The sequence below is a fragment of the Ursus maritimus genome, assembly GCF_017311325.1.
Source record: "Ursus maritimus isolate PB19 chromosome X unlocalized genomic scaffold, ASM1731132v1 scaffold_X1, whole genome shotgun sequence".
NCBI lineage: Eukaryota > Metazoa > Chordata > Mammalia > Carnivora > Ursidae > Ursus > Ursus maritimus.
Genome location: NW_024423319.1, coordinates 79184547 through 79207366, shown reverse-complemented (window position 1 = coordinate 79207366; position 22820 = coordinate 79184547). Strand labels below are relative to the sequence as shown.

Genomic DNA, 22820 nt, shown 5'->3' with positions numbered 1-22820 from the left:
CCACGACCCAGCAATTGTACTACTAGTATTTACCCAAAAGACACAAACATTGTGATCCGAAGGGGCACCTCCACCCCAATGTTTATAGCAGCAATGTCTACAGTAGCCAAACTACTGGATAATGGGTAAGGAAGAAGTGGTACATATATACAATGGAATATTACTCAGCCATCAAAAAGGATGAAATCTTGCCATTTGCAAGATGTGGATGGAACTAGAGGGTTCGATGCTAAGCGAAATAAGTCAGTCACAGAAAGACAAACAAGATATGATTTCACTCATATGTGGAATTCAAGAAACAAGACAGATGAACATAGGGGAAGGGAAGGAAAAATAAAATACGATAAAAACAGAGAGGGAGGCAAACCATAAGAGACTCTTAACTATAGGAAACAAACTGAGGGCTGCTGGAAGGGAGGTGGGGGGATGGGGTAATTGGGCAATGGGCATTAAGGAGGGCACTTGATGTAATAAGCACTGGGTGTTATAAGCAACTGATGAACCACTAAATTCTACCCCTGAAAATAATAATACACTATATGTTAACTAAATTGAATTTAAATAGGAAATTTAAAACAACAACAACAAACCAACTGGTTTTTAACAATTCAATAAGTCTTCTTGGAGTACTTTCTCTACATTTGCAGTTAACTAACCACTATTCATATTCACAACTGGCCCACATCACTGGGTTAACAGTCACTAAAGAAGTATCATGAGAAAAGATACCACATACAAAGTCATTTTTCATAAAGATCAAAACATCATGTTCAACACTTTTTCTAGAAGCCATTTACCTTTTTTTGAACCATTTTTGTAAATAATATGTACATAAACACAATAAACGAAAACACCACAAAGATTTGGGGGAAATACTTTTAACAGAGACAAAGGGCTAATATCTCCAACAGAGCTTTTATAGAAAAACACTAAACCAAGACAAAAATGGGCAAATGAACAATTCACAAAAGCAAATCCTAACAGCCAAACATGAAAAGATGCTCAAATTCACTACTCATCAGATAAGGGTCAATTAAAGTAACACGGAGATTACCGGGACTCTTTCACAGAATCAAAATTATCAGTAAGGGCATATATATATAAAATTGCTTTATGTAGCAATCATTGCTCGTAATAGGAAAAAAAAAAAGAATATGCATTAATAGGTAAATAGTTGAATAAATTATGGAACATCCAAACTATGGAATATTATGTAGCCATTAAAAGAATGACATAGTTATACAAGTGATTCAGCGAATTTTTAACAAACCATTAAGTGAGAAAACTGAGATGCAAAAATGTCCTACTTTTGTAAATCAGTGACAAAAATACCCTAAACATGTCATTATGAAGATAAAAATACATACACAAGGATACATTTTATGTTGTAGGAAGATGACCCAAGAGAAAAAAGACTACACCAAAAAAACTGTGTGGCACTATGTATTTATGCAAAATAATGTATACATACAATTTTAAAAGAAAGTAAACATAAAAGGGATTTATCATGTAGTTTATGTGCTGACAACTACTTCAACGAAAACTTCCATTTATTATGTACTTTCAACATGATCAGCATTAAACCTAGGAATTTTATTTATGACCTCATCAAGTTTACACCTAAAACTGAGGTAGATACCATAATCCCCTATTTATAGATATGTAAACTGAGATTAATTTGATCTGTTGACAAACTAGGTCCTTCTAAACCCAGGTTCTTAACCACACTCAAGTGAATACATGTAGTTGTTGCACAGGGCATGGAAAACAAAAGAATTCAGATTCAGGATGCAGTCTAAAAAATGAAGAGACATGAACCAAAATGTCTATTGAAGACCACTGTTATAAGAACTGTCACATTTCAAAAGAAGATGTTGGAGAGAAAGCAACCCATGTCAACAAGTTACATTTTTAGAGAATTTTGCATTTTTGAGAAAAATTAAGCTTAAAATTTTAATAGGGAGTTTGAATAATGGTAGTTACTATCATCAAACACCTAGCATATTATGTCTTATCTCTCAAAAACCTGTAAGATGCTCTTATTTGTAATAACAAAGCATCAAGCACGTAAGATAGTAACAAAAGTTGCAATGTACTGTACCCACCAAGATTCTAAATTGTGAGACTTAAAGTCAACCTTCCATCTACAGTCTTTACGTTAGCCCAATTCAGAGGAAAAAGGGAGCACATCTGTCATACAAGGTAAAAGGAGTCCAAAACACAAAAGAACATACAGAAGTTCCCCCTTATCTGAAGTTTCTTTTCAGTTACCCAGTCAACAGCAGTCTGAAGGAAGATGATCCTCCTGACATATTGTCAGATGGTCAACAGCAGACCAAGGCTGTATCAAGATGACTATGTCACAATGCCTAGTCATTTACCTCACTTCATCACATAGGCATTTTATCATACGATCATAAGATGAAGAGTGAATGCAGTACAATATTTTCAAAGAAACCACATTCACGTAACTCTTCTTATAGTATATTTTTATAACTGTTCTATTTTATTATTAGTTATTATTAATCTCTTACTGTGGCTAATTTGCAGACTCAACTTTATCATAGGTAGGTATAGGAAAAAAACATAGGATATATGGGCGTTCAGTACTATTTACAGCTTCAGGAATTCACTGGGGGTCTTGGAACGATACTGTGGATAAGGCAGGGGGAGACTACTGTAATAGCAATCATTTAAGCAATCCTTCCTGGTGACAGAATGATCCAAGGAAAGAAAAGAACATGATAATCCCAAACTACCCAAAAACTACAGCAAAAAAATTCCACACTTTGCATATGTGTGCCATGTAAAAGTCTAGTATGCATCTTACTTTTACTTTCTAAATGGTCAGAACATTTATTAAGTATTAGTTTGATAGATGACCAGCCTCAAAGTGGGGGTGTTATGACCTGACAAACTATTAATTCTGATAGGTGTTGTTATGGCTCTACACAAAATACTAAATTAACTAGATTGCTCTTCTTCCATCTCTAAATATAAAGCTTGTTCTGAAATCTGAAAAGCATTCAATATGGTACATCCCCTGGAAAGGGTATGGCTCGTATAAGCAAACAGATCAGGTTTCAAACCCCAAATCACTGCCTGATTATGGGAATTATAAGCAAATCAACTTCACCTTGCTTAACCTCATACTCTTCATCTATAAAATGAGAGAATTCCTACTCTCAGAGTATTAAGAGGATTACATATGGTAGGTATTAAATCAGGGAACAACTAAACTATAGCGCAAACAATGGAATGTTACAGTCATTAAAAATACAATCTACAAAGTCATTACAAATTATCACATTTAATTATAAAATATATATTATAGCTATAAAATATTTAGAGAATATAAAAAGTGAAACTCACCCATCATCTTTTCCTCCAATTCAATTCCCTTTCTAAGCTTACAATTAAGATATGTAACTTTCTGCACTTTCTTAATAAGTTTTACTTTTGGATTTAAAAAAAAAAAACCAGGGGCGCCTGGGTGGCTCAGTCGTTAAGCGTCTGCCTTCAGCTCAGGGCGTGATCCTGGAGTTCTGGGATGGAGCCCCACATCAGGCTCTTCCACTGGAAGCCTGCTTCTTTCTCTCCCACTCCCCCTGCTTGTGTTCCCTCTCTCACTGGCTGTCTCTCTCTCTGTCAAATGAATAAATAAAATCTTAAAAAATAAAAAAAAAATTAAAAAAAAAACCATAGATGGGGATCTTCCACTAACTTTTCCTGCTAAGAGATCCTTTCATTGAGGAGTTCTTTTCGGGTCCTGTACAGGCTTATGCTTTGTTAAATACGATGTTTCAAAATTTTTTCCCAAACGATGGTGCAGTGAGAATACTTAAGCATAATTTTTGTGTACATTTGAATGTTTCTAATAGAACTTCCTTAAAATAGAATTACTGGATGAAATAAAATTTATACATTTTAAAATTAAAGGTGCAGCCAAATAACCCTACAAGAGGGCATTTTTACACCAACAGTTTGTAAGTATCTGCTTCCCCACAACCTAGCCAATTGTAGATAATATTGGCAATCTAATGGTAAAAAATGATCTCACATAATGTACATTTCCCCATTATTCCTAGTGTAATCTTTTCATGTTTTCTTGACCAAGTTTAAAATTATTTCATAATTTTTATGAATTATCTGTCTATATACTTCTGCATGTTTTTCTACTGGGTTATTTATATTTTTAATGATTTGTAAAGCTGTTTACCTAACGTGTTACTCCTTTGTTATACACAGTGCAAATACATTTTCCCAGTTGAAGAAGTCATCTGCCTTTTACTTATAACTATTTTATCATACAGAAGTCTTAATATTTTCACATAAAATCTGTAAATTTTTAAAATGGCTTATAGGTTCCTGATTTAGGAAATCCTTCCACATGAAAGATGTTAAAGAGTTGCCTGTATATACCTCTAAATATGTTTGTAGGATTTACGTGAATAGTCTAAAGAAATTATCTAAACACATTTTCCCCTCAAATAGTCAATTGTCCCACTTTATAAACATGAGGCTTACTATTTCATTCTGCAGACATATTTGTCTGTTCCTATGCCAATTAAAAAAACTTATACTGAATAATGCAGCCTTACTTGCAATTACTCTTTTGCTCCCACCGGTTATCTGTAGCTGTACCAAGCCAGGTCTTTGTCTCTAAACTCATTTATGTCAGTTGTATATAATAAGTTAAAATACTATACAGAACAATGATTCAAACTGAAAAGGGAACTATTTTTATAAAAACCAATCTGAATATTTGGCAAAGGCAAAAAGGCAAGATGCTAAAATAAAAAGTGTCAAATTAGGGAAAAGAGATTCAGGGGTAAATTATAAAAATTTGTAATTCTGTATTAAAGTTTCTTTACAAACTGAAGTCTTTATACCGCTGTTGCTCTACTTCAAAGAAATCAGAGATGATAGTTGTAATTTATGTAAGTAAGAGAACAGACTATTTCTGACTCAAAGTAGTGTCTGTGGTCCTACTTTAGAAAGACAGGAAAAAGAACTGACATTTGTGTTTCAGTTTTTAAAAAGTGGTATGTACTAGAGCACCTAAGTGGCTAGTCAGTTAAGTGTCAGACTTTTGATTTTGGCTCAGGTCATGAACGCAGGGTCATGGGATTGAGCCCCCCATTGGGCTCTGTGCTCACTCTGGAGTCTGCTTGAGATTCTCTCTCCCTCTGCCCTCTTCACACTCCCCCCTCCCACCCCGCTCACACTCTCCTCTCTAAAAATAAATAAATAAAATCTTTTTAAAAAAGTGGTATTAATGACATTTTTAAAAATTTCTGCTTTAACATTTTAACAATAATTACCCTAATAACTATTCACCCTAATTTGATCAAAGAGGGCTTCTACTATATTGCATCTTCCCATGCAAAAAATGGTATCATCTGTCTCTGCTCACAATTTAGATCCTCTTTTAAATCTGTAAATGAAGGTTTAGCTTTGTTCCAACAGATCATAAATACTACTAGTTAGCTTTATTTTCTTTTATTTATTTATGTAAACCATCTGTCTGATTATTGCCCATTCACATTCCTTTCTCCTTGCCAAAGGCCACACTTTTCACTTCTGGTATCTGTAATTTTTTTTCAAAACTTTATGTTGCTCTGTGTGCACATTTTTAAGTTTCAGAAATGGTACTGACCAATTAACATTTTTAACCACCCCCACCATTATTTTTAAAAGCTATTGATGTTGCTACATGTGTTATTTGGGTCACTGCTTCTAACTGCTACATATTCCATAATATGCACGCAGCACATTTTACTTATCCAATCTACTAACTGCCACAATGATGCAATAATTTCCCAAATGTTACCTTATGGAATAATATGATATCATCTTTGGGATATATACCCAGGAGTACCAGTCAAGGGTTCCTAAAGCCTCACATGCCTGCTAACACCTACCATTACACAGTTTTCTAATTTCTGTTAATCTGATAGTTTTATAAACTGTATTTCTCTAATTACTAATGAGTTTCAACATCTATTAATGCCTTGGTCTGTGAATTATCTATCCATAGCCTTTGTTTATCCTTGTTAATTTGGAGGTGTTCCTTAAATATACTATAATGACACAGGCCCTTGACAGTTTTTGAAAAAGATTTATTTATTTATTTGGGGGGTGGGGAGGGACAGGGGGAGAGAGAGAGTCTCAAGGAGACTCCACACCGAGTGCGGAGCCCAATAAGGGGCTGAGATCACGACCTGAGCCAAAACCAAGAGTTGGGACGCTCAACTGACTGCACCACCGTGGCACCCCGCCCCCTGAGTTTTAAAACATGGCTAAACACTTACCGATCTATCACTACTCTGTTAAGTTTTATTTTTGGCAGTGCTGCTTAATGTTGTACACAGGCCAGCTGATATTCCACCAATTGTGCGAATGTGGTATTGGTCCGTGACAAAATGAGTTTGCACCAAATGTTAGTCAACCATATCAATAAGTACACTATTTCTTTTTTTTTAATAATAATTTTTATTATGTTAGTCACTATACAGTACATCCCTGGTTTTTGATGTAAAGTTCGATGATTCATTAGTTGCGTATAACACCCAGTGCACCATGCAATACGTGCCCTCCTTACTACCCATCACCAGCCTATCCCATTCCCCCACCCCCCTCCCCTCTGAAGCCCTCAGTTTGTTTCCCAGAGTCCAAGTCTCTCATGCTTATTTCAACTGATGTTTTTCTTGTTCAAGGAAGCAGTGTGCTGATTTAAATTCCAATATAAGTGCCAGTATCACAGTGAGTTATGATGCTTTTCATTGAAAGGGAAGTCTTAATTTTGTATTATCAAATTCAAATTTTTTACAGTAAGATTTTATGTTTTGGGGTTTTTAAGAGTTCCTTCCCTACCGGTAAATCACAATCTAACCTTCTATACGATCTTCTTAAATGTATGGTTTTACCCATTACGGCTAATTTTAGCTATACTTGTTGATACTGTGAATGGGGTCTTTTTTCTAATCATCTAACTGGTTATTACTAATGTATGGAGAAAATATCTTCCTGTATAAGTGATCATTTACTTGGATACCTCACTATACTTTTATTAGTTCTAATAATTTTATACTGCCTCCCCAGAAAACCAAAAGCCTCAATTCTATCACCTTCAAATAGTAACAAGTTTGCTTTTTTTTTTAAAAATAATTTATTTCTTTGAGAGAGGGAGAACACACACAAGCAGGGGGAAGGGCAGAGGGAGAGGGAGAAGCAGGCTCCCTGCTGAGTAGGGAGTATGATTTGGGGCTGGTTCCCAATACTATGGAATCATGACCTGAGCCAAAGGCAGACGTCTAACCGTCTGAGCCACCCAGATGCCCCAAGTTTTCTTTTTTAATATGTATCCATTTCTTTCTTTTCTCTTGTATTTGTTAGAATCTCTACTATAAATTTAAGTGGCAAGAGTAATAGCATTTTTGTGTGACTTCTGAATTTAATGGAGATCCTTCCGTTTTTCCATTATGACTTCTGAAAGATGATTTAGAAATTCAAAGTTTGTTTTCCTAGCTTTCTAAGAGTTTATATTAGTTTTAAATAATGTACTGAATTTTATCAAATGCTTTTGAAGCATCTCTTGAAATATGGCTTCTTTTTCCTCTTACTGTTACTTGGGGAGCCAATATTGGACTGTCTTACATTTTTTAATAACATGATAAAATTGTGTTAAGAAAACAGGTTGCACATCTGTATATACATATTTGCAGATACAAGAAGAGAAAATATGCTCAAATTTTGAAGGAAGCTCCATGTAGATGAATGAAAGGTAATTAACATTCTCTTTATACTTTTCTGTATGTCCTAGAATTTTCACAATACATGTTATATATAATATCATTAAAAACTGATTTTTAAGGAGGGGGGCCTGGGTGGCACAGTTGGTTGAGTGTCCAGCTCTTGGTTTCGGCTCAGGTCGTGATCTCAGGGTCATGAGACTGAGACATGCACTGGGTTCTGCACTCAGCGTGGAGTCTGTTTGAGACTCTCCCCCTGCCCCTCCACCCCCACCCCTGGCTCTCTCTGCCTCTCCAAAATAAATAAATAAATAAATAAATCTTTTTGGGGGGGGGGAATTGATTTTTAAGGAATTATGTACCTAAAAATAGCCTGAAACTTGAGCTGTATTATTTATGAGGTAATCATTAATTGGTTTTTTAAAAAATTAGCCTTGCCAATGTTTTAAAAGATTTTATTTGTTTATTTGACAGAAGGAGAAAGAGAGAGCACAAGCAGAGGGACTGGCAGACAGAGACAGAGGGAGAAACACGCTCCCCGCTCAGCACAGAGCATGATACAGGGCTTGATCCCAGGACCCTGGGATCATGACCTGAGCTGAAGGCAGTTGCTTAACTGACTAAGCCACCCAGGTGCTCTCTCAAACCCTAATAAGCACATATGATCAATTTGTTTCTAGGAACACTGGACAGTAGTTTGGTTGAGTTGAACTTTCATATGAGGTTTTTTTGCCTTCAATTATACTTACTACCATCACAAACTAATTCCTGAGCACAGCACTAAGTACCCTACATTTTATTTTATTCTGAAACTACTCTTAAGGTAGATACATTAAATTCCCAGATGAGAAAACTGGTATCAGAGCTAATAAGCAGGGATAAGACTCAAATCCAGATTGCACCATATTTCCTTCCTAAGTAGAATCTGATTATGAACTTTCTTTCCAGAAAAGTTGTTGCCCTATGGATAAAGAGTGATTCTGCTTTGTGAGTAGATTCATGAAATTCCTCAAAATTGCTTCATAACAACTCAGAATACTTCTTAGGTTTTGGGGGGAACTTAAAGGGGCCCCCATAATTCTATTCAATTAGGCCAGTAAACTTAGGGATTACTATCCATTTTGACAATGTAAAAAACAGCTGTGAAAAGGAAATATATGGTCTAATTTTTGTGCCCTTCCACTCTTTACCCATGACTCACCTCTGCCAAGTGTTGCAGCCGGGTTAGCAGTGGGGTTCTCTTGTCAGATCCGAGGCGTGTGATATAGTTTGATCTTTTGCTAAATACATAGAGAAGATTAAGGACTGCCAGCACCACTTGCATATCAGAGGAAGCCAATAAAGTTGTCAAATGCTACAGGGAACAAAAAAGGGCAAGTTCATGGTACAGTGTACACTAGGCTTTGAAAACTTAAAATGCCTATGTAGTAATAGATTTGTTTATATATACAAAGCTATCAAGAAGTTTAACAAATACAAAAAACCATTTATGAATATTTGAGCACCTACAACATGCAACCTTGTCCCCAAGCAGCTTATAATCTGGCAGCAAGCCAGAAAGGCCAATAAAAGTTAAAAAAAAAAAAAAAAAGCAAGCAAGCAAGCAAGCAGCAGCTCAAAACTGCACAGGGTCCCCCACAGGAAAAAACAGATTACAAAAGAGACAAATGTGATATTTTAATACACAGTGGAACTCAAGAACATTAAGTCTCCAACTAGACTAAAAGTATTGTGAAAAGAAGATAATTTTATGCTCCTTCTGTATCCTTTGAGACAAATATAAAATTGGAACTAATTAAAATGCAGGGTCCTCCATAAAGAAACTAAAGATATCAACAACAGCTGGTGGCATTTATGACTGTTACAGTATAGTGTATGTAACAGTAACCCAAGAGTGACTACGTAGATTTTTTAATAAAATCAAAGTTCATCAATATATCAAAGCATTTGGTCAGTGTTAAAATCATTATGTCATTTAGCTAGCAATAAACCTAGGCATTCCGGATTGCTGATAATCCTGAAGGCTATGGAATTCCTTTTGCAACTAGTTTATTTTATTTTTAACAGACTGCTTATCTGTTCCTCACTTAAAACTGTGGGTGCTATACTTCAGTTCAGTTATTGCACTTTTCCCAAGCCAGTTCCTTTAAATTCTGGTCCTATTTCTTTACCAAAGTCTTAGGAAAATTAACATTAACAACAGGGCACTTAGGCAATGAGTAATGTATCAAAGAAATCAAACTATTTTAATAGTTAAAGTGATTTGGGGATGCTCTCATAACTGGGACAAGGATTAATTTTTGCAAATTCCCAAGAATACTTCAATACATGTATTACATTCTCATTAATTTCTTGAAAGGCAGAGTGAAGGTGACAGTAATGAAACTTCCAGCAACCTGTTGCGAGTATCTATATCCAAGAATCATCATCATTGTCTTTGACACTGAAAACCCCAGACTTCCATAATGAAAAGGAAAGAAGCAATTATCAGAGAGAAATAGCAATTTCTTCATCTCGGGACATGAATAATTCTACTTAAGAAGAGATCACATAGGCTTGAACCTTTCCTACCTCTATGGAACTGTACAGATGCCGGGAAAAGCTGTACTCAATGAGCAAGGCTGTGAAGTTCAACACAGCCAAGAGAAGCATTTTCAGTTGTTCTCGTTCCGGCCTATCACATACGAGCATCCACGACATATTTTCCACTGTTTGTCCAGCATCTGCCAGGATTCCATCAAAGCGGTCCAACAGATCCACCCAGTGGTATAACTCACACTGGAGAAGGGAACAGAAAGGAACACTGAAGAATAAGGTACTAAGTACTGTGCAGGTGTTTTGCTACAATGGAATGCTCAGCATGACACCTAAGACAAGTTCACTAACCACCTTTGCTTCTCTTTAAATCCCCACACCAGTACAGAAACCTGTATGAGAAATATCATACTCTGAGGCATATACACCTGAGTTCATTATTACATCCATCAAAGTATACATGTGCTAACACCAGTAGACACCTTAACTAGGTCTTCAGAGAGAGAATTCGGGCTATATTCTGAGGTCTACAAACACAATGACTCTCCCTGCCAGAACTCATATTATCAGAAGTGTTCATTTTTAGAGTTATCTAAAGAAGATTCTTTTAACTATCTCAAACTCATACTGTCAGTCAAACTAAAGGAATTCTGTGGTTGAAATTCTTTATCATCACCTGTGTAAACATTCTTCATCCCCAGCTAGCAAAGTTTTCTTTCACATTTTCTTTCAAAATTTCATTAGTGTTCACAAGCTAAAAGCTAGCGGTCTAGAGCTGTACTAGACGTACACTAGATACTTACTAATTGATGAATGATGTTACCTCACTGTGGTTTCCTTCCGTATCAGAGAACACAAAATGATGTACTAGTCCAGGGAGCCCTGTCTTTTGGGAGCATGGGTTCACATACCTTCCCAATGTTCCATGTTTTGATCTGCTGCAGTTCCAAGAGGAGTTGCTCATCATTACAAACTTTGAGTTTGTCTATTAAGGCTCTGCAGTCTGCAGGCTGAGAAAAACAGGTATTCACAAAGTGTTTTGGAGGATGAGGGATACACAAAAACAAAGAATGGGAAAAGGAATCTTTGGGTCAACACATTCAGCCATTTAACTTTTGAAAGAATATACAACATTTGAAAATGGGAAATTTGCCAATCACTCAGATTAAAGGGAAATCTTATAATAAAACAATCCATCTGCACATTTTTAATTTGGATAAACTTGTATATGTAGACAATCTACTTGGAAGGGTACAGACAACAGAAATAAAGGAAATGAGCTAGACAGCAATACAAACAAAATGAAAGAATCTGTACCACAGTCTGAAAGTTAACTAGAATGCCTGATAAGAAATGTTGAATCAGAGGAACACTGAAAAGCCCTAGTGAATTCACAGTTAAAAGTGAAGATTAGCACTGGGTGTATTTTTCTGCAACATTAAACCCTCTAACTGCAGGAGGGCAAAGAGCTTCTGAACTTTGTAATACTGGGACTTCATTCTTACGGGATTCCCATTGCCATATATTCCTGCTTATACCGATGAAAGGGCCTGTTTTTCAGGTAACAAGGTATAGACTGAGAGCTTATAGTAAAGTTTCTGAAAGTGGAGGAGGAAGAAGGCTAGGCACCGGGACAGAGAATTCTTCCATTAATGGATGGCAGCTGAAAATGATTACACTTGCTTTTTTTCTCTGTAAAGCAGTATGGTATCCTGGAAATGGGCCTAGATTTGCAACCAAACAAAACTGGGTTCAGTTCTTAGCTTGATATTTAATAAGCTGTTTTATCATAAGCTAGCTTAATCTCTCAGCCACAGTTTTCTTACCAGGAAAAGAGACCTACTAACTACCTTGGTAATGTGAAGTTCAAATGTTTGCAACATACTAAAGCACTTATTTCACATAACAGGGGCTTAAATATTGAGAGACAGCATACTACTACAAAGAGTATGGGCTTTGGAATTAGATAGTCGGTAAGCACCTCTTTGAATCTTAGTATCCTCTTCTGCAAAACAAACTATACCACCACCTATTTTTCCAGCAATGTTGTGAGATTTGAGCTATAAGTATTTTCAGTACCCAAAACAGAACATGGAAAAACAGGGGTTTAAAGGTTTTCTTTAAGTGAAGTCCCAAACCTTTTCTCTCTGAGGAAGCATCATTAAGAGCTACCTCAAATTTTTGTGGTAATTAAATGCAAGTAAAATCCTTGGCATAAAATTCTTCCATAACCAGGCCTGCCTTTTTTCTCCTTTCCTTGAAGTCATATATAGGTTGAGGGAGAGGTGATGAAGCAGAAGAAACATAACATGGGAGTCTAAACCACCTGCTCATGTAGTTCACTTGTGCCTTCTAGACCTACTCAGGCTTAGTATCAAACATACCACTTCAGTGTTTAATGGAATGCAGTTATGCAGATCCAATTTTTGATTCTGTGGGTTAGATTACACCCAATTCATGGTGAACATTTGAATCCTATAATCACTTGGTATCTCATCAGGCATTCAGTCTTTATCATAAAAGTTTCAGCTGCAAGCCAGAAGCTGCTTTTCTGAATTTTAGAATAGTTGTTGGCAGACAAAAGCCTTGCCAAAATTCTAGGAATCTCAGCTGCACTTCTTCTATCATGGCTTGCCAGAGGCATCTCTGGCTGACACCTAAGTCAGACATCTCATTCTACTAGGTCAAAATGTCCACGTAGTAGGGCAGCTTATATCATAACCTGAACCTTTCTCAGTCTTTCCTAGATCCAGACCTCACTATCACTTTAGAGGTTATCCAGTAAATGATTCAAAACAGCAAGCCCAAATTTGATGTATGCTGGTTCCAAAATCCAAAGAGACACCTCATATGTTGTTCCTCTGTCTTCATGGTATATGGTATAAGGTACAGCAATTCACCTCTCACTTTAGAAGGGAAATCTTGACATTTCCCAAACCTATAGGCCCCTAGAAACTTTCCTGATGTGGAAGACCCTCAAGCTTCAAAGGGCAGTCTCTGGCACACATATGCCTAAGGCATCTAAGGTACTTGTGTTTTCTGCTCACAAGATTCAGTGAGCATAATGGCATCAATTCGATATACCAGCATGATGTTCTATTTTATCAGCAGTAGCAAGGTCCCTCTGGACCTTGTAGTTTGCAGAATGCACCAGGGACAAAAGTCTATCTTTACCATCTCGTTTCTGCTACATAAATGCAAACTGATTATTTTCCTTCTCCCGGTAATGCACTTGCCAGTTCAATGGATGCATACTAATTGCCAAGGTTGACACTGATTTGCTCCAATAAAGATACTAAACCTAGGGAAAAAATCCTTTGCACAGTTGCTGACACACAAAGTGATCAATAAATGTCTTCCTTGTGTAGCCACTACGGAAAACTGTGAGATTCCTCAAAAAAATTAAAAATAGAACTACCATATGATACAGCAATTCCACTTCTGGGTATTTAATCCAAGAAAATAAAACAATAATTTGAAAGGATACATGCATCCCCATGTTCACTGTAACATTATTTACAATAGCCAAGATATGCAAACAACCTAAGAGACCATGGACAGATGAATGGATAAAGATGGGGTGTACATATACAGTGGACTAGTATTCATCCATTAAAAAAAGAATGAAATCTTGCCATTTGTGACAACATGGATGGACCTTGAGGGCATTATGCTAAGTCAAATAAGTTAGAGAAAGACAAATACCATATAATCTCAACTTATACACAGAATTCAAAATACAAAAAAAAAAAAACCCCAAATTTAAAAGACCCAAACTCATAGATACAGAGAAGAGACTGGTGACTGTCATAGGTGGACAGGTGTAAAAATGGGTAAAGAGGGTCAAAAGGTAAGAAAAAAAATTTTAAATGTCCTTCTTAAAAATAATACCTAGTATTAACCACAGTACAGAAAATTGGGTATGCTGCTCAAGGAAACTAGGCATCTTCAAGCCTTAAAAATATATTGGGAGGGGCGCCTGGGTGGCTCGGTCGGTTAAGCGTCTGTCTTCATCTCAGGTCATGATCTCAGGGTCCTGGGATGGAGCCCTGCGTTGGACTCTCTGCTCAGCAGNAAGTCTGCTTCTCCCTCTCCCTCTGTGCTCTCTCTCTCTCACTCTAGCTCTCTCTCTCTCAAGTACATAAATAAAATCTGTAAGAAAAAAATACATAGGCAATGATCTAAAAATTCGAATTCCAGGAGTTTATCCTAAGTAATTTGCTAGGAGCTATCAAATGTTGTAAGCCAGGAATGTGTGTACAGGTGCGACCCCAAGAATAAATCTGTAACAATCCATTAGGTAAAAGAAGAAAAAATTTAATTTGCATTTCTGATTACCTACAAGGTTAAATTATTCTGTAAGTTTACTGAATTATTTCTTTTCTGAAATGACCTATGTCCATTATGTCCATTGTCGTATTCTTCTCTCCTACTGATGTAGCTACTAAAGATAACTACAGTTCACTGCTGAACAACACGGGGGTCAGGGGTGCTGACCATGCAGTAGAAAACCCAAGTAGAACTTTTGACTCCCTAAAACCTTAACTACTAATAGCCTACTGTTGACTAGAAGCCTTACTGGTAACATAAACATTCAATACATATTTTTATGGTATGTGTATCATATACTGTATTCTTATAATAAACTAGAAAAAAGAAAATGTTATGAGTTTTAGGAAAATCATAAGGAATATACATTTACAATACTGTATTTATTGAAAAATATCCACATATAAGTAGAACTGCGTAGTTCAAACCCCTATTATTCAAGCGCCTACTGTATACTGGGCTACAAATGTCTTCCCTAGCTTGTCATGTGCCTTTTTACTTTGGATATACTACTTTACACTTCCATTATATTTTTTCCCTTTGTTTTAATGCTTGGGAGGGCCATCCCCATCTAACACCAGGTAAGTATTCATTTATATTTCACCTATAATTTATTTCTTTTAAAAATATTTGACTTTTAATTTATCTAGAATTTCTTTCAATATAATAGTCCCCACCCCTCAAAAGTCGAACAATTTTCCTGACACGGTTTCTTCCCTACCAATATTCCTATAATTATCATATGTTAAGTTCTAATGCACATGTACACTAGGATACTTTCCTAGGTTATCTTCTTACACTGATGCCACTGTTTCAATTTTTTAAAAAGATTTTATTTATTTGACAGAGAGCAAGTGAGCACAAGCAGGGGGAACAGGAGAGGGAGAACCAGGCTCCCTGCTGAGCAGGGAGCCCGATGCAGGGCTTGATCCCAAGACCCTGGAATCATGACCCGAGCCGAAGGCAGATGGTTAACCAATTAAGCCACCACACACCCCAATGCCACTGTTTTAATTTGTGTAGTTTCTTAAGGTAAGTTTTCTTTTTGCTCTTTAGTTTCCAAGATAATCTGAGTATATAACTGTCAAAAATTCAAGATGCCAAAACATATCAAAAACAAAATCAAAAGCAAAGTGTATCCGCAACAGATACGAAAGTGAACATACTCGATATGTATGGCACTCAATAAGAAACAACCTGATATTCCAATGTCAAATACAAAATGACCACGATGAGCAGACAACCAATATAAGGCCAATAAATTTGAAAATATATGTAATTAAAGCATAAAATTAAAATGACTATGAAATATTTTTCCCCACTTAACAAAAATCTAAAAGATAATCTGTAATGTTGATGAGGGTATGGGAAGACAGCATTTCTCACATTAATTAGTATAATGCTTAACAAAAAAGGTCAGGAGAGAATTGTCCATGCAATAATATTTTAAAGACTAGAAGAAATACAGCAAAATGTTAACAGTGATATCCATGGTGATACTGGCCAGGTAGTTACAGTTTTTAAAAAGCAAGTGGCCTATATTTAGAAAATGAACTAACTGATGATGTGCCAGATACTCTGCCAAGCATCTGCCTCACATCAAGAAGAGAAAAATTATCAACGCTGTCTTATAGCTGTGAAAACCAGGCCACAAAAATCTCGTCATTTAAACTCATGTCTAATTCCAAAGCTCGTGCTCTTCGAACTACAACATAATGGGATCTACAGGAGTGTCATAACAATGCAATATTTTCTTAACCTCAAAATGCAGTTTAAGCCAGCTGACAGAATATTGGACTAAAGCTGGGATTGCTACTGCTGACACAGGATCAACTGACGTGGTCACCCAATATATAGGTTAATACAGGTTAAGTTGAATCGTATGATTAAGAATCCATAATTTGAAAAAAGCTACAACACTGGCCTTACAAGAAACCTAGTTAAGAAAGGTGTTACTACTTTAATTGTCGAGAAAAAAAAATTGAAAAAGACCCCACAAGTACATACAGAATTTGAATCCACATCTGCTCTTTCCATTATACCACACTGCCTTCCAATGCATAGGACAGCAGCCAGGGAGCCTACTTCAGGTACATAAAGCTACAAACACTTTAGTGCTCACTTTCCACTGGTGACTAGCTTATTCACTCTTTTAATCAAGGGAAGTTCAAAAGTAAATTTGTTTCAAGACAACTTGCTGTTTTATTGCACTTTGTATATATAAGTGATGGCATTTTGAAGATCAGTATGGTTGAACGACTACCAGGACTTTTTCTGAAATGAAAAAATAGAGCATACTTCTGGATACTTACAGCCTCAGTAGGTGTCTTTTTCAGTTTAGTCCTGTCTACTTTCATGTTTTCGATTTTCTGTTTTATGATCTGAAAAGAAATTCCCCCCAAAAGTGAGAACTTAAAGTTGCAATCTCGAGTACTACATGCTTGACATAAACAAGACAGAATGAAGAACATGCAAAATGCTTAAAGCAAAAACTTTGGATTTATGATGCCATGCCAACTCAGAGGCACAGCTATGAGGTAGGGAAGAAAAAGGAATCTCTTCAGACAAAACTGGCTCATATCCATATGTTGCATAAGACTATAATCAATTTAAGCCATAATTAAAACACTTCTTTTTAAAACAAACCTCTCACACTCATAATTGAAAATAAAAGATCACCATGTTTTTAACACACCTCAGGATGGAAAAATTCACCATATCCTTGCAGTTTTCTGGAAAATTTAGCAATTCCACTTCTGGGAATTTATCCAAAGAAAATCGTAAGGATGTACACAAATATTTAACCATAAGAATCTATACTGCATGACCATATGTAATAGTGAAAAACTGGAAAGCACCAAATGTCCAAAAAGGATTGGTTTAAAATGAAATATTACACAACTGTTATAAACATTGCACACAATTACATAACAAAAAGATCTTCATGGTGAAATAAAAAGGTTATAAAACAAACAGTATAAACCTATGTCTAAACTGCTTAGGGGGGTATACATCAAAATGTTAACTCATTACTAACCAAAAGGATTATGCATATGCATTTCTACATCTTTTATTGTTTTAACCAATAAAAATATATTAATTGTGTTATAAGAACAAAGGCAACACAAAACTTTTATTTTTAAAGGAGAAAATGAGGTATAAGACTCCCACTAGAAATGTCCTAAGCACAGAACACAATCATTTTTACTAAGGCCATTTAATCTAGAAGGCACAAAAGTGGGCAACCCACAGTATAAATCCAGGTGATCTTTCATGGCAGACAGGTCCCTCAAGATGTTCTGACCAAGGGACAGGAAGAAATAAAGGTTTCTCCCATTAGCAACTAGGACACATGGACAGAAGTAGAGGTGAAATGAAAGCTCTTTACATACCAAGGATTCTCCTACTAATAATGTATTTGCTAAACAGCAGTAATTGAAGGTCAATGTCTCTCCCCCAAGAAGGCTGTCAAAATATAAAGCTGACCAAGCACAAATAAAATTCAGTTAGCTTTTGGCCTAGATTCAGTCCAACATCCTCAGTACTGTGGAAATAAAGTGTAATTGCCCACATGGTTGGCATCTATTTAACCAATGGGCATTCACGAAGAACTGGTGAAACATTCAGAGTATATTCTAAAATGCTTCTGTAGAGACAAGAAAGTTTTCCCTTTATGGCTCACATGTTAGGATAGGAGATTCCAGATTACTTTTTTAAAAAATCACCTCAGCATGTAAAAGAAAATAAACAAAATGCCTGCTGCCAACAACTTCCAAATATCTAAAACAAGACTAACAGAATTCTGTTAACAATCTAATCCATGTAGGGGAAACTCTAAGGGAGCTACTTGTATTCAGTTTTGGCTTTTTCTCACAAAACTTCTCACACTCTTTACCTAAAATAAGCAGCTATCACACTTTTGTGGCTGCAGTCATTTGCTGGGAGGCTTTGAGACCTCTACTGCAGAAAGTAGCAGCCAGCCCCAACACCATACAGCCCAAATCACTGAATGCCTTTTTTCCAGAATTACGAACAAGGTAAGGATGTCCATTCTCACCACTTTCATTCAACACAGTGTTGGAAGTTCCAGCCACTGTAATAAGGTTAAGAAAATGAAATAACAAGTATATAGATCAGAAAGGAAAAAGACAAAACTCCCAATTTGCAGATGACAAAGGATTATCTAGTAGAAAATCCCCCAAATGTACCAAAAAAAAAAAAAACCCACCCAAAACCCACCCAGAACTAATAAATGATCTCAGTGAAGTTGCAGGATCCAAGATAAACATACACAAATCAATCTATTTCTATATACTGGCAACAGACACATAAACTCCAAACTTTAAAAGTACACCAACACTCACAACTGCTCAAAACAAAACTTGAAATACTTAGGTGTAAATCTAACAAAGCACATACAGGACTTATATGTCGAAAACTACAAAATGTTCATTTAGAAAAAATAAAAGAGCTAAATATATGAAGAGATATACTATACTCATACATTAAGAGGACTCAACACAGTAAAGTCAATTCCCCTCAAATTGATACACAGGTTTAATGCAGATCCTATCCAAATCCCAGCAAGATTTTTTTTGTAAATAAATTGAGATTATTCTAAAATGTATATGGGGCGCCTGGGTGGCACAGTCAATTGAGCATCTGACTCTTGGTTTCAGCTCACGTTGTGATCTCAGGGTTGTGGGATCAAGCCCTGCGTCAGGCTCCGCACTCAGCACAGTCTTCTTAAGATTCTCTCTCCCTCTCCCTCTGCCCCTCCCCACTCCGTGCACTCACTTGCACACTCTAAAATAAATAAATCTTTAAAATGTATATGGAAAGACAAAGGAACTATAATAGCTAAAATAATTTTGAAAAAGAAGAGGGAGGAATCACTCTGTCCAATTTCAGGACATACATATATATCTCCCTATAGTAATCAAGACTGTACATGTAGTATTGGAGATGGGATACACACATATATCAATCAGAATCCAGACAGACTCATACAAATATGCCTGATTTTTTTTTTTAAAGAGGGAAAGCGGGGGGAGGGGGAGAGGGAGAGCGAAAGAAGGAATCTTAAGCAGGCTCCATGCCAAGCACATGGCCCGACATGTGGGCTCAATCTCACGACCCTGAGACCGTGACCTGAGCCGAAATCAAGAGTCGAGCGCTTAACCAACTGAGCCACCCAGGCGTCCCTACCCAACTGATTTTTGACAAAGCTGAAAAAAGCAATTCAATCAAAGGATAGTTTCATCAACAAATGGTGCCAGAGTAAGTAGATATCCATAGGCAAAATATGAACTTTGACCTAAGTCTCATACTTTATATAAAAATTAACCCAAAATGAATCATGTGGTGAGAATGTGGAGAAAAGTGAACCCTTGTGCACTGCTGGTGGGAATGTAAATTGGTGCAGCCAATATGGGAAAACACTATGGAGGTTCCTCAAAATATTAAAAATATGATCCCACAATTCCATTTCTGGGTATTTAGCAAAAGGAAACAGAAATACGAACTTGAAAAGATCTATGCACCCCCATGTTTACCGCATTGTTTACAGTAGCCAAGACATGGAAGCAATCTAATTGTCCACTGATGGATGAGTGGATACACATACACAGGAATATTAGCCATAAAAAAGAAGGAAATTTTGCCATTTGTGACAAATGGCTGGATCTTGAGGGCATTATGCTAAGTGAAATAAGGCAGAGGAAGACAAATACACTTACATGTAGAGTCTCAAAAAACAAAAAAAAAACAAAAATGCCCACAACACTGAACTCATAGATAGAACAGACTGGTAGATGCCAGAGGCAGGGGTGAGTGAAATGGGTGAAGGTGGTCAAAAGGTACAAACTTTTAGTTACAGAACAAATAGGTTATGGGGATGTAATGTGTAGCATGGCGACAATAGTTAATATTGTATTATATATTTGAAAATTGCTAAGAGAATAGATCTTAAAAGTTTTCATATTAAGAAAAAATTCTAACTAGACTGTGATCATTTCACAATATCAAATCACTATGTTGTACACCTGAAACTATTATAATGTCATGTTAATTATCTCAATTTAAAAAAAGCAAAGTAAAAAAAAAAAGGATCACAGACTTAAATGTAAAAGTATAAAACTCACTGGGAGAAAATATTTGCAAGCTATATATAGTATCTAGAATATATAAAGAACCTCAGAATTCAACAATAAAAAACCAAACAATCCTCCAAAGCAAGAGCACTGATTAACTTGCACTAATAAACAACTCCAACTCTTTTACAGACTTAAGAAAATGTAGATGAGGTCACTGGCAAATCTTCACATATGTTTCTGGCTTTAACTACAGCTGTTTTGATTTAGGATTCTGTACCAGTCAAGGGTCTGGGTTGAGAACAACAGACTCTGACTAAAGCAGAAAAGTGATTTACTGGAAGGATCACAACTTAGGGGAATCAATAGGAAGGCTTATAGATCCACATTCAGAAAATAAGAGGAACCAAGGAAACAGCCTTGAACTACAGCCAAGGACCTCCCACAGCTTAGTTGGGGGTGCCTCTACTGCTAACACCAGACTCTAGATGCGTGGAAGGTACTGCTGGTGGCAGAAAGATTTCTGAACGGTCTCAGGTTATTTGCATCAGCAGTTCTAGACACAAAAAGTCCCAAGTGTGAGCATCTAATCAGTCAAGTATAGGTCCTAAGCCCAGGCCCTAGCTGTCAAGGTTCGGGGAGAGCAAGTACATTTGGCTTTTTCCCATAAACAGATTCAGATGATAGGCAGCCAATTAAATAACTGAGCCAAAACAAATGAACGAACACACACATTCCCCTAACAAGTGCAATGTTAACCTGGTTAACAATTTTGTTGCAAGAAACATCTACAGTTTAAAAATGAAGGCTATTACTGTCCATGAGACATCAATTAAGAAAATTCAAAAGTTTTTTTTTTGTTCCTAGTTATTCTCTAAGCTGGTTTCACAGCGGGAAGGAAAGTATTTTTTGAGCACTCACTACAAGCCAGACAAGGAGTTGGTATTTCCTAAAGCTAAAATTTTACAGCATTCTGCTCCATGAAGGAAGACAAGGTTCCAGTAATTTGGGAAATGTTAAAAAAGGAATTTGTCTTCCTTTAGGACAGTCAGGTGGCTGCCTGACATTACTAACAGCTCCAAGAAATCTTGGGTAAAGGAAACTTATAAGAGCACAAAATCATTTTTTTTCAAGTGTTATTTACTAAAAGCCCACCAATTTAAGTATCCCAAAGAACAAACTTTGAGACATGCTGTCCAAGGGGCTTCATATAATAGTCTTTCATAAAATCCTCACCACTCAAGCCAAGTTTTGTCCCCATTTACAGATAGAAAACTGAGGCTCAGAGAAATTAAGTACCTTATGCCTAGCTAGTAAATGCTGGCACCAAGATCTAAATCCAGGCCTTTTTGGCTCCCAAGTCCATGCTTTAATAACATGCTTTTCACTTTATTTACTAGTTTTATTACAATAAATCCCTGTAGATGAAAATATACATTTGTGACAGACTCTTCTACGCTATTGGATCCTACGTTCAGGAAATTATTGCAAGAGAGAAAGCTGGGGCACAAGGTTATGAGCTGAGATACTGTCAAATCACACTAAAGATGGGAACAGTAACCAGGGAATGAGTTCTACCTAACGTTTAGAAGTTAAATGGGTGAAAATCCCATTACATAAAAAAGCCTCTAACAAAAAACAGTTCTAAACAAATCCCTGGAAATGGCCTACTGCCTTTGTTGGGTCAGACCAGAACTCTGAGCACCATGCAATCTTTACATGTAATAAAGATTTCTTCCTAAACTTATGTTAAAAAGATCAGCTTTAAGGAAATTAATAAATTATTATGAACCACCACCCATAGCTATACATTACTTGAATACTTCTATTTAATTAACCACTTTTTCCCCCTTCCTCCTTTCCCACAAACTTCATTTACCTTTAAGGTTTAAATCTTGGGTTTTGTAGGGTTTACATCTCAAGACAAGTGTGTTCACTTAAAATATACTGAGGGGAAATCGCTCTTGAAAGGGTAACTCACTCTGTAGTAATCAACTCCAGTTGATCAAATTTAGAATGACTTTCAATAAATCAGCTTCAGGGCAGAGGACACCTGTAAGTTCCCAAATCTGGCTCAAGAGGAGTGCAGTGGCAGGTTAGCCTTACAATT

The 22820-nt window shown here is 36.4% G+C and overlaps 1 protein-coding gene across 6 annotated transcripts in view; it reads right to left on the bottom strand.

Moving 5' to 3' along the window:
• The window catches only part of HUWE1 (HECT, UBA and WWE domain containing E3 ubiquitin protein ligase 1), a 161316-nt gene that overhangs the window by 112661 nt on the left and 25835 nt on the right, over positions 1-22820 (bottom strand). For all 6 annotated transcript variants that reach the window (XM_040631320.1, XM_040631324.1, XM_040631329.1 and 3 more), the window contains 4 exons: positions 16931-16999; positions 11201-11299; positions 10326-10532; positions 8956-9108 (listed from right to left, as the gene is read on the bottom strand). In XM_040631320.1, the coding sequence (XP_040487254.1) occupies positions 8956-9108; positions 10326-10532; positions 11201-11299; positions 16931-16975 (504 nt within the window). In that variant the 5' untranslated portion in view covers positions 16976-16999. The remainder of the gene's footprint in view (positions 1-8955; positions 9109-10325; positions 10533-11200; positions 11300-16930; positions 17000-22820) is intronic.